At 40.2% G+C, this 12597-nt stretch overlaps 2 protein-coding genes across 19 annotated transcripts in view; one reads left to right on the top strand and one right to left on the bottom strand.

Moving 5' to 3' along the window:
* Positions 1-12597, top strand: part of LOC110830336 (putative G protein-coupled receptor No18) — a 133062-nt gene that overhangs the window by 113412 nt on the left and 7053 nt on the right. For 8 of the 12 annotated variants that reach the window (XR_015532749.1, XR_015532747.1, XR_015532748.1 and 5 more), the window contains 5 exons: positions 108-291; positions 1148-1245; positions 1638-2083; positions 2204-5247; positions 6579-6662. Coding sequence is in view for 1 of the 12 variants with exons in the window: in XM_022065112.2 (XP_021920804.1) it covers positions 108-291; positions 1148-1245; positions 1638-2083; positions 2204-2340 (865 nt within the window). In the remaining 11 variants the exon portion in view is untranslated. Of the gene's footprint in view, positions 1-107; positions 292-1147; positions 1246-1637; positions 2084-2203; positions 6382-6578; positions 6663-12597 lie in introns of those variants that run through there. The other 4 variants (XR_015532753.1, XR_015532756.1, XR_015532754.1 and 1 more) reach the window with 4 other exon arrangements.
* Positions 7039-12597, bottom strand: part of LOC110830321 (uncharacterized) — a 67858-nt gene continuing 62299 nt past the window's right edge. For 6 of the 7 annotated variants that reach the window (XM_022065062.2, XM_087341029.1, XM_022065063.2 and 3 more), the window contains 2 exons: positions 12247-12344; positions 7039-11471 (listed from right to left, as the gene is read on the bottom strand). In XM_022065062.2, the coding sequence (XP_021920754.2) occupies positions 9743-11471; positions 12247-12344 (1827 nt within the window). In that variant the 3' untranslated portion in view covers positions 7039-9742. The remainder of the gene's footprint in view (positions 11472-12246; positions 12345-12597) is intronic. The other variant, XM_022065064.2, reaches the window with a different exon arrangement.

The raw sequence follows: 12597 nt of genomic DNA, 5'->3' as shown, positions 1-12597 counted from the left end.
ACAGATTTTGTATGAAACAACGATGCATTTTTCATAAAACTTCCGGTTTTATGAACTGTTGGTCTGATCGGTCATGCCGCTGTAACATCCGCGTTGAAATGCTGTAGGTACGACCCAGATCATCACAACAATAAGAACTGTCGCTACAACAGCAACAGGGGTTATGTTGTGTTTTCCGCGATGGGCTCATTCTTCATCCCGCTGGCCGTGATGCTGTATATGTACGCACGAATCTCATGCGTGGTGGCCCAACGACACAACCAGCTGACTGCTCTCGACAGCAATGATCAGGTAATTTATCTCCGCTGTTAAAGTGGCGACTTCTTATTGTCATTTGTACATAATAATTATTTTGCAATGATTTAGATAAGGTCGGCGACCGGTTCACGGTACAGCAATGCTTTTATGTACATGTCGAAGGCGAGTGGCTTTTTGTGAATTTCCGAAAAATTTCTTACAGAAAAAAAAAAGATCATATGCAGCAGGTAAATGTGCAGAGAAATTCTAGTTAAATTTCCCTCCTCCTCTGCCAGATTCATGGCTTTCTCTCAGGGATTTTAGCTCAAGCTTGAAATATAATTTTTGAGGTTGTATTTTGAAGATACTTTTAAAATTGTCTTGGGACACAGTCGCATTTTATACTTCCTAAATATTCCAGTTTTTTGTATTTGATGTATTATTATTAGGTACTTGTGGGTTATTGGGACACATCGCTTTAAAAATAGGTTAGGTTAAGTTAGGTTATGTTAGGTTATGTTATGTTAGGCTAGGTTAGGTTAGGTTAGGTTAATGTGTGTGGATAAATGACATATACTTGAAAGTTATTATATTTTATTTCAATAAATGACAACTAACCTAACCTAATTTTAAAGCGATGTGTCCCGATAACCCACAAGTACCTATTATTATCATCGTCGTCGTCGTCGTCACCTACTTTTATATTCTTCCGTACGTCCATACTGCACTTACAATGTAGTCAGGCCTATGTATTCGTGTATTCAAACTATGTAATTACATGCGCAGCCAATCATAATTATCCTGATGATATTTGACGTATAATGGGGTTTAATACTGTATGACAAATACGTTTTGTTATTGGTGGTATTGGCGTAAATATAATTCTGTTCTTATTGCGTTCGTGTTACAGAGGTCAAGTAGACTTGTGAGTAATCAGGAGGAGTCGGACATGGAAAGGGCATCGTCTGAATGCGAGGAGGGGAATCACCTGGCAGGAAGGTGTACGAGGTAAGTAACTAATTTTGGTTTGGGCTGGATCCAGACAAATGGAAGATCTTTTCATTCCTACGGTTTTAAAGATGCAACTTTTACGGTAGTTTATTTTGTTTGTCGTGTTTTTAAGGACACTGAATAACTTGGACTGTTTAACGTCAAACGATATGATTAATGAATAATTAATTGGGAATGGTATTGAAGGAAGTGGTTATGGCCTCACTTAGCAACCAGGCCAGAGATGGTAAAATGGAGGAAGATGGACGGAAGAATTGTACACGTAAAATTAATGTGTGAAGCGACAATTATTCTGAAAATTCAGACCTCTGTGAAAATCAGATTTTTTTTCCCCTGAAGGTCTGTTACAGTGCCCCATTTATCCTGGCTGTGTTGTGTTGTGTTTCCAGTATTGCCAATGTAGATGGCATCCAGTTCACTGGTCTCCACCAACATCACCACATTCATCACTATCACCACCACCACCATCACAATCAGCGACATCTCCGCTCCCCTCGCTACAGTTACTGCCCTCCCACCTGTAGGGATGGAATGAATCACCACCAGCCTATCTTGCCCCAGTCATCAAGATCGAGTTTCTACAGTCGCGGTTCGTCACGTCCAGAATCCCTCGCGCTGGACGTGGCATCGGTAGACATCCGCATGCAGACGATGTCTCTCCCTCTGCAGCCGACGAGCCGCGTCTCTTCCTTCAGGAGGGAGAGCAAGACGGCGCAGACCCTTTCCATCGTAGTGGGGGGCTTTGTCGCGTGCTGGCTTCCTTTCTTCATCATGTATCTACTTACGCCATTTGTTGATATCCAACCGATGCTCATGTCATTTCTCATGTGGCTGGGTAAGTGATTTTCATGATGCAGTGTGATCATCCGAAACACTGCTATTTGCTTCCTACCGTACGTGGTGTCACAACCCAGAAGGCCAACTTCGACATTAATTCATTATTTCCATGTTTTAGGTTGGATAAATTCAGCCATTAACCCATTCATCTACGCATTCTACAGTCCGGATTTTCGGATTGCATTCTGGAGGTTGACATTCCGACACTGTTCCACGCCAAAAAGTCCTCCAGACTTTTCACTAAGGCACAAATAATTCTGCTTTCTGCCCATAATGTCATCTAGATGCACTGCAAGGTGAACTGTTCATCATGGTAGCTTTTGGTAGCTTTTTTGGTGTCCCTCAGTACATGCATTTAAAACGGCCCATCCACGTACGAGTCTGACTTGTGAGTCTGGCTTGGCGAGCTTGACTCGTGAGCCGGGCTCGGATATATTTCACGTGCGTAGCAGACTCGGCTCGTGACACCCCACCCACAAACGAGTTTGGCTCGATGGAACCTGAGCCAAGCCGGACTCGCGAGCCAGACTCGTACGTGGATGGGCCGCTTAAGGGACTGCAACTGAACTGTGGTTTCAGAGCTCTTAACGGAAGCAACAAGTGCTTTGAAACATCGGTGAACTTCCGTTAGACTAGACAGAGCAGTCGTCTTCTTAGAGACAAATTTACTATTAACATTTTAAAATCAGAAGCTATCCTTGCACCCTGTGTGCAGGCTTTTATTTTTTATATCACAGTTGTGGAGGCATCTTTCCAATTTTCATCATTATCGCACTGAAGTTTGTTTTAAATTTTGTGTTAAATTCATTTATCTCATTAAGACTTGCAGTGTGTACATTTGCCACACAGTGACAAATTTTATGAAGCTCTGAAACTTCGACTTCTTGCGGCCTCTTTTTCGCATCTATGGGATATGAAATAATCATGTTTGGGGCGTGTGAAGTTGTTTGGGGTTTGTGAGAAAGGAAGTTATAAAAATACAGACTGGTGTGTACACGTCTTAACTTCACCAATGAGGGACCAATGTGGAAAGTCATTTGATACTTGAAGAGAAAGCATGAATTTCAATGCAGAGACTTTCACATTTTTTTAAATGCAACAAAATTATTGATACCAAAGATTAATTATATTGTACTTACTACAGTTTCTGAAAGGAAATACTGGTTTGTGAGATAACAAAATGCAGTATCTTTGTCTGTAATAATGTCTACAGCCAAGTAGGATGATAACAGCGTAACACCACAGATTTGTATTTAAGATATGTCCAGGATTCAATCTTATTACCAGTTCTTCTTCTTCTTCTATGGCTCTCCGGTCCGTATTCACTCCATGGCCTCCTCAATTCTCCTCTTCCATTCCGTCCTCTGTTAGGTCCGTCTGTCCGAGGCTATGATCGAGGTTTCAAAATGTCTTCCTTTTTACGGGGCAAGGTTGTTAGCCTTGCGACCAACCCCCAACCTGGAGGACCAGGGTACCTGTCTTAGTCCGACCTCTCTCCCTCGACCAATCTGGCTAGGGAGGCCCTACCTTATTACCAATTACCCTTGCCAAAGTTTTGCTTTGTTTTCATCAGTCTCTCCTGGTGGATTCCATAACAGTACCTTAAAATAGACCACTATCATCTCTTTCCACATCCCCCCCTCCCTCACCCCTCCAGGAGATAAGAGTAGGATTGAATGGAGGAAATTTCTGTTTGTTAAAACCACAAGCAACTCCACTGTTTCCATGTTAGAATGTGTTTAAGACTTCAGCATTCCTGTAAATAGTCAAACTGCAGTCTCTTTTTTTATTATACTGAAGGAAGGGGCGTTTTACTCTGAAACGCAACAAACTTTAAGTGATGCGTAAAATATAAACTATGACTGATGCCATCCTAGCATGTACAAATGTTGTTTTTTGTTACGAAGTGATTTCATGGAAACAAAAAACTTTTCAGTAATAACTGGAAAGGAGCCTCTATTTTGATCATGACATTTCCCTAGTCACGAGTTATGTTTCCAAGGAGACAAAATTTTATAGCTTTGTTTCCGTAATGTTGCGATGTATATAATGCAATTTCAGAATATTAATCTTGAGGTACGCACAATTCCGATAGAAGAACTCTATAAAATGATGTCAGAAGAACGTCTTACTCAAAGCCCCTGTGAGTTTCGGGCACGTGTGAGTTAAGTTTAAGCTTAGTCGAAGATCTGCAGAATATTTTAAACTTCTTAGGATGGTGCAAATTATTATGTTGACTGTCACGTGTAAACCTCCGACAAGTAATTCACTTGATGTACAGAAGCAGTCATATATAGTTTGATCACTGTCTGAGTTGCCATCTCAGCTGGAGAGGTATTTGTTTGTCTGATTTTGACTATTTTATAAAATGTGGGTTCCTAAACTTGTCCTCTCCTGCCCATAGTACTAATACTGTTCACATTGTATCATATTTGGCTGAAGGTAATTTATGACGGTCTTCCTCTAAATACTTTCTGAATTAAACTGTGCGTTAAATTTTTGTATTTTTAATTTTTTTTTTCGCCCGAGCTGCTGCCAAAATGTAGTTATGTAGTGACATCATTTTCTTCTGTCTTGTAAAAATAGTGAGGTAATATAACTGAACATTGTGACAGAGAAAATAAATGGGATGAATGTGAATTATATTCAAAGATGCATTAAAATTGGCCAAATATGGTACTGCTATTTAACAGATCTGTTTTACGTGTTTTAAACTAACATATTCTCGTGGTGAAATGTCGGTGTCCGACAAGGGCAGGATTGGAAGTTAACAAATGGCATTGAATTCACATTTGTCTGGCTTCGTTACTTAGTAAAATACATGTTTAAAAATATACAAATGTCAAACGTTAAAAATTTGGCATCAAGATAACAAAATATTTCCTCAGTTTGAAAGATGCCACAGTTTTTTTTAAAGATATTAGTCAGAACAGCAGCAAATTCCACTCTGTTTTGTGAGAAATTTGAGTTATTGTGTAAAATTATGACGTGTTATATCATTCAATTAGTGCATAATAATTCATGGCTTTCAGATGCCACGTAATAATCCCAAGGCATGTGACGACTCTCCCACCACAAAATATAATTCCTAGATTCCATGAATGCTTTGTTTGCTGCTTTTGTACACCTGCTTTGTGGATGATTTACGTACTGGGATATCAGGTAAGATTTGCTTTTTTCTGTCTCTATTCCATCTTTTACTCATTTATTTATTTTTGTAGTTTAAATGCGTCATGTTTGTGCTTAATTCAGTAATATATTTATTTATTTCCGTCAATACACAAACTTAGTTGTTAAAATTGGTGTTATTAAAGCTAAACTTTAAAATTTGGCGCTTATCATCGCTATTACGATGTTACAATTTTGTGTATTGACGGAAATAAATAAATATATTACTCATTTATTTATCTACACACTTTTCCTTTTGCAACTGTAGTCAGATACTTTTCTGTTTTGCTTTACTTCAGGTCTAATCCCAATTATGCATGCTAATCAGAGGGAAGAAACATAAACTGCTTGTAAAATGTGGGTGGTCATATCAGGTTGTTGCTTTTTTTTTTTTAACTTTGTCCATTGTCTGACTTAAAAATAGGAACAAAAGTACGTTTCGGAAGCTTCATCTTCTTCCACCTTCAGATAAAAAGGAAGGTACAGAAACATTAGCTGTTTGACCTAGTATCAGTCCAAAAATGTCAAATTTCACAGAATGCACAGATGTTTGACTGCAGTCAGATGCCGCTGTAGTAAAGTGAATCAGAATTGGTGGAAGAAATGGGGCCATGATTTTTACAAACCTTCCCTCATTTGGGAAACAGTCATTATGCTTAAAATCGGACTGAATTTCTTTGGTTTAATTCCTGGAACTGACTTAATCATTACATCCAGGGCAGTTCAGACCCTGCACAAAGTTACTTGGGCTCGATGTCGTCTTCTTTTAGTCTGGGGTGGATTTTCAAAGCACAAAGCCAAATTCTGCGACTAATCATGCACTTTGCTTTACTTGTACTATATGCCCTAAATGTGTTCACTGCGTGGTACTTTGCAAGCCATCTAATGAATTGTCGATTCACTCAGATAAAATCTGTTATGTAGTTTACTTGTAAGCAAACCTTAAATGTTGTTTCCATCTTGTAATATTAACTTTGTGCGCTTGAGACTGAGAAAAGTATTTATTTTGTGAGTATGAATGTATCCTTAGTCATGTCTTTGTATCGAGATGTGTAACAAAAATACTTCAAAAGAAAATTATAAAATGGAACAAAATAAAGGATTTCCCAGGAGATACTATTAGCCATATTAATGAGTCTTGTTTGTATGACACTATACAGGGTGGGTGGGAAGTAAGTAGGCATTGAGAAATGGTTATAACCTCTATATTTCCAATGCATAGCCATTACTTAATGCCTACTTACTTCCCACCCACTCTGTAGAATTTGTTGCAAAATTTCCAAGTGTCATTATCAGAAGCTACAGGACTCTCTCGCCTTTTACAGCGTCTTCGACATCTGTTTGTCATCTCATTATGTTCCTGCAGCTGTCGGACCCACAGACCAAGCAACGGAAGGAAAATGAACAAGGTATGGCACGCATTTTTAACCTTTGTACTAGCTCTGCGCATTTTACTACTGAGGTAAGGGCCGTGATTCCCACTGGTACAGCGGGGCAGGACCCAGAGCCAGTATGTACATTGTGGCAAAGAGAAGAGTCTCGCCCTGCTAGGAATCAAACCCCAATAATTCAGCCGAATAAGGTGTCCCACGTAATTTACGATAAGAATTTAACAAAAGCAGCTAAGCTGTGAGTTCACATTCAAACTTTGGGCATACATTGCTCTCATGATCTGAAAATAGGTGAATGTTTCATTTTTAACATGTGATGTCACTGTTTAATTAAGATGCGATATAATTATTTAGAACATGGTTGTTAGAAGGGATATGGAATCAATAATGCCAGTGCATTTACAGAACTCTTTTAATACAAAGTTTACAATTGAAACAAAATACAAGAGTGTGATAAACATACAGCTTCATTTCTTAAAGTGACTGAACATTGCAGTAAACCTTTGCATGATACGGTATAAAGACGAGGTCTCGCTCGGATCCTAGGGTTTTTATTGGTCCCTTATCTATAAGGCAGCTCCTTCTGTGGTCACAAATAAATTAGTGTACTTGAATGAGGCTTCACACTCCTGTACAATGGAATGATATGTTGAGCTATTACGACACGCGTGACAGCCGTAATATTGGATTTGTATTTGCTATTGAGGTTATGTTACACCCACAAATACGTATATACACACATGAAATACAGTGTGTCCACAAGGTCCCTTCGGCGTTTTGAAAAATTGTGGCGCACAAACAAATTGAGCTTGCCACATGCGGTTTGCGGCAGATTACAGTGAAACTCTGGAAGTTTTTTTACTGACCTCAGTAGACCTTGGTAGCACGGAGAACATCCAGATGATATTCGAGCTCTTGCCATGTTCTGTGGAGCATGTCCGCTGGAATAGCCGAGATCGCATTCCTGATACGGGTCTTCAGGTCATCAAGTCCATTGACTGGTGTTCGGGACACATTGCTCTTGACATAACCCCACAGGAAAAATCCAGTGGTGTTATGTCTGGTGAACGTGGAGACCAAGGCATTGGACCGTGTCTCTGCCGATCCGTGCTACCAAGGGAGCCCACATCGAGGTCTACTGAGGCCAGTAAAAAACTTCCTGAGTTTCACTGTAATCTGCCGCAAACCGCATGTGGCTAGCTCAATTTGTTTACGCGCCACAATTTTTCAAAACCCTGAAGGGACTTTGTGGACACACTGTACTATTACACAGTCCCTAATACAAAACAGAAAATGTTATCTACAGTTCATATATTCATATTGTTACACAAGGAAATTTATGGATATTTTGTAATATTATTTATATTCATTGTATATTTCCTTTATAGTTTAACAGTATCATATTATTCCTATAACCCCCCCTCCCAAAAACCTGCAGTTTGCTGTGGTTATAAAAATTAAATGTTTATGCAGTAATTATAAATGGTAAAGATACAGCATTGGAACACCATATTTCAATTTCATAAAAGTATATAAATAACGCAGTCTGTCCCACAGTCAGATTCAGTATCACAACAAAAAATAATCGAGCAAATGTAATGAATTGACTATAACAGAGCTGGACATTGTCACAGATATGCAGCCAGACCGTCTATTTCTGCTGAGACAAATTTAAATTTCTTTTTCTCATGCAATTCACAAAAATTATTGGTACCCAATCTGAACATTTGACTAAAGAGTTAGCAAGACAGGCATTAAAAGAAATTTTCTAGAGAAAATTATATATAGACAGATTTAAAACAGATATACGTAGGGCAGTCAAAAAGTTCCCGGAATTGTGGTATAGCTCTGTAATGGTAAGACATGGCAACGCTTACCTAATCACCTTCAAAGTACGACACTTTCGCGCACATACACTTGCTCCATCGATCCTGCCATTGCTGGAAGCACCGGCGGAAGGCTTCGTTCGGAATCTTCCGGAGTTTGGCCGTCGCATTCGACACATCGCTGGTTGTGCAGCAATTTCTCACCGAGAAAAGCATTCGTCATCAAACCACCATACTCTCCGGATCTCGCTCCGAGGGACTTCTGGCTGTTCCCTACTCTGAAAATGGGTCTCAAGAGGACGTGTTTCACAACCATGGAGGACATCAAATCAAACGCGACGGCCGGAATATTCCAAACGAAGCCTTCTGCCGGTGCTTCCAGCAATGGCAGGATCAATGGAGCAAGTGTGTGTGTGCGCAAGGATCATACTTTGAAGGTGATTAGGTAAGCGTTGCCATATGTCCTATCATTACAGAGCTATACCACAATTCCGGGAACTTTCTGACTGCCTCTTGTATATTGAATTGACTAATAAGTATTTATGATATATTACCATATCCCACCTGCCATGTTTCTGGAAATGAAAACAATGAACAATGTCTACCAAACAGACAATACAAATTTGGTTGCCTGAAACAGGTCATTCAGACAGATGTACCAGCGTCTTCATTTGACGGACTGCAGTTAGAATGTTGTGACATGTCGCCTACTCTAAATGGCGGACTAGTAGAATCTCTATGAAAACGATCGTCTCTAACAAACTAAATTAACTGGCTTTCAAAGTATTATTGTTAGTAATTTGATTATTTAATCTCTTGCTATTCTGTGTGTCTTCAATTTTCAGCTGCAACCACTCTAAAAAAAAAAAGGAAACAAGGGTTTGTTAAAGTTTGTTGAAGCTACTTTACAAAAGCTGAAGAAAATGTATTTATCTGCATTGTACTTCAAGGTCACTTTGCATAGAAATATGATATAAAATTTAGTTTTGTTCATGATTCAGTAAGAATCTCACTAAACACTCAAGTTTGTGTGTTTATGGAAGTTTCATTCATTAAAATGGGCCCACCTTTCAACAGAAATGAAGCATGAGACAAATTTCATAATGGCCGAGTCTAGGCAATAAACATGATAAACACCCTTGCAGCTAATTTGTAGCATTTTACTCAGAATCAGATTAGTAGTTCAGTACATTTTAACTTGGAACTCTGACATGTGAAGCATATCATTTGTATAAGGGTAAGCTCTGAAGTTACAGACACACACACAGCTGTTCAATGGATGAGCACAATATTGAGGGAGCTGTCCCTTTTATCACGAACCTGTTTTAGGTTTTCTCGACCACCAAAATTTCTAATTGCATCCATTAGTTGGTCTCGAGGGTTGAGCTCAGGACCCGGTCGAGTCCTCGGACGAGGTCGTGACGTAGATTTCTGGAGGGATACCGCCAAGGGAGGGGGTAGAGGAGGTTCTGATTCTGTATCCGTTTTAACTTTCATCACCACTGGCTCTGGTCGCGTGTCATTCGAACTTCGTCGCATGTACGTCTTGATGCTACCAAAACTCGTGTCAGATGTGTGGTCAGGTACATCAACTGTCTTCCAGGTTCTGATGGCCGAAGTTGATTCTGATCGATGAACCTTGGGGTTATGAGCATTCGTTGTATTTGAGTTTTTTAAGCTTTTAGCAGCAAGAGGAGGAGATGTATCTTTATTGGCTGCTGGGGAGGCAAACTGGAAACCTTTTACAACTGGCATCAGTTGTTTGGGAGCAGTCATACCGTTCACTCTGACCACAGAGGGGCCAGATACCCGTGACTGCACTCTGCTTGACTCTGAGGCTAGTTCTTGAAAACTCGATGATGGTCTCTCTGAATCATTGTTAATTCCGACGACGGAAGTGTACCTCCGATTGACTGTCGCATCTCTGTCTCTGAGCTGGGCATCTTGACGTGTATTTACATTCAATGCATTCAGATTGGTTGAACTCACACTCTTGTAAGAGAGGTTCCCATTATAAGGTAAATTAGTTGTGTTATCTCGTCCCTTGGTGTCCGCAGTCTCAACCTTTCCATAGGAAGACAGAGGCCGTGATGAGCGTAAACTGTGAGGCCCATTCTGTGATAAACCTGCATTTGAAAATCTTTTCGCCAAGAAATTAACACCTGCAAATGTCTCTGCGTCACTCCTTCCGTTATGATTATCAGTTCCGTTTCTTTGGTCCACAATGTTGGTACTACACAGCCCCCTGCTCTCTTCACCGTTCAACTCTGTCGTTGAGCTGCGAACGTTACGAGGATTCTGCTGTTGGATGAAGGACTTCTTGAGCTCAACAGCTCTTACAATTGGCACTCGTGAAGGATCGCTCTGTTGAGTACTGCCGACCTGCATACCGACTGTTGACGATCCTGTTACTTCTTTGGCTTCAGATGTGTAAGACTGTTGTCCTTCTCCTGCAGCATAACTAGACATGAACTTCTGGCTGCCTCCCGTCACAGGTTTCCGGAAACCAGACGGTGTTGTGTGCGAAATTAGTCTCATTGTGAGTGAGCCAGGATCGGTTTTGGTTGCTTGTGAGTTAGTTACTTTATTGTTTGATTTGTTTTGAGCATTTGCTTCTTTATCATCATATTCTGATAAGCGTGATGTTTCTGTATGGTGGTTACTTTTCACTGCAGAGGTATCGTCCTTGGACTCGGACATTACTGTTCGAGAAGGAGTTTCACCGTGTTCAATTGTTCGGCCGCCCTGACCGACGCCTATCCTGTAGTCACGATCCATCTTAATGCTAACTTGACTCTTTGGCCGTTCACTCCATGTAGCAAAACTAATTGCTGGGGGACCACGATATGTATACCGTTTCATTTCACCAGTGTTATCACTGGATTCCTTTTCATTGCTGTTCTGCCGTTTTAATGTTGAAGAGGTCGTTAGTTTGACAGACTGATTATTGACAAAGTCTTCTGCACCTTTTGGAACCAGTTCCGTGGGATGAGTTTCAGATCTGGAAACAAATAAAGAGTTATAATATAGATAAGATAATGGTACCTGCACCTTGTCGTGGTGGTGGGGCTTGAGTACCTCAGTGACCCCAAGAGCTAAGCTGGCGGTAGCATAGCTACTGGTAGGGCCTCCCTAGCCAGATTGGTCGAGGGGGAGAGGTCAGACTAAGACAGGTACCCTGGTCCTTCAGGTTGGGGGTTGGTCGCAAGGCTAACAACCTTGCACCGTAAAAAGGAAGATGTTTCGAAACCTCGATCAAAGCCTTGGACAGACGGACCTAATGGAGGACCAAATGGAAGAGGGGAATTGAGGAGGCCATAGAAAAAGATATAGATAAGATGCATTAGTTTTAAAGCAGCTGTTTGTGGTGAAGTATGGAGAGGCTGAAATGGGAGAATGACCAAATCTACATTCGTTGTATTGTGTGTGGTGTGTAATCTGTGCAGTGTCTACAAACATGAGAGTAGATTCTGAAACTTTAAGGATATCTGCAAAAATATGTGTATTTGTGTCTTCATATCTTCCCAGTAGAATTCATACAATTTACATGCAATTCATTGCACAAGATGCATGAAATGAATGTTTTTAACATTATCTAGATGACATGACCTCCCAGTAGATGGCCAGCGTCATAACCCTAATTTATTCGATATTATACACTCATGAACATTTCTAGTTTTGTACTGCTGTGTACTTTGTTTCTGGCATGTACTAAAACACAAACTACGTATCACAAGTTATATGTGGGGTATGACCCACATAAATGTTGACATTACCTGAGGAAAGCTGAGTTTTCAGAGTTCTGCTGCTGACTGGTTTCCTGACAACCAGACATTTTTGTTTGATTCAGCTGCGGCAGGATGCTTCTAAGTACCTGAGTAACAAAGCAGATTGTTAAGGACTGTTTATTTTTGTACTTCCCCCATTTTCCAGGAGACAGACATAATGCAGTCGCATGTTTTGAATCACGAATTCTATAAGGCAATTATGAATGGCCTTAAAAGGAAATACCGGACACTTTATTACATAATACTGTAAATTAAACTTCGCTGCAATTGCTGATAGTAAGTTTATGAAGGTGGGGATGGAATAATTCGGCATGAAATTTTCATTAGGTTTTGTGAAAA

The sequence above is a fragment of the Zootermopsis nevadensis genome, unplaced genomic scaffold (assembly GCF_977971745.1).
Source record: "Zootermopsis nevadensis isolate Lab colony 2312 unplaced genomic scaffold, Znev_1.0 Znev_ptg000061l, whole genome shotgun sequence".
Classification (NCBI taxonomy): domain Eukaryota; kingdom Metazoa; phylum Arthropoda; class Insecta; order Blattodea; family Termopsidae; genus Zootermopsis; species Zootermopsis nevadensis.
Note: the sequence above shows the minus strand (reverse complement) of the source record. Positions and strands in the feature narration are given on the sequence as shown.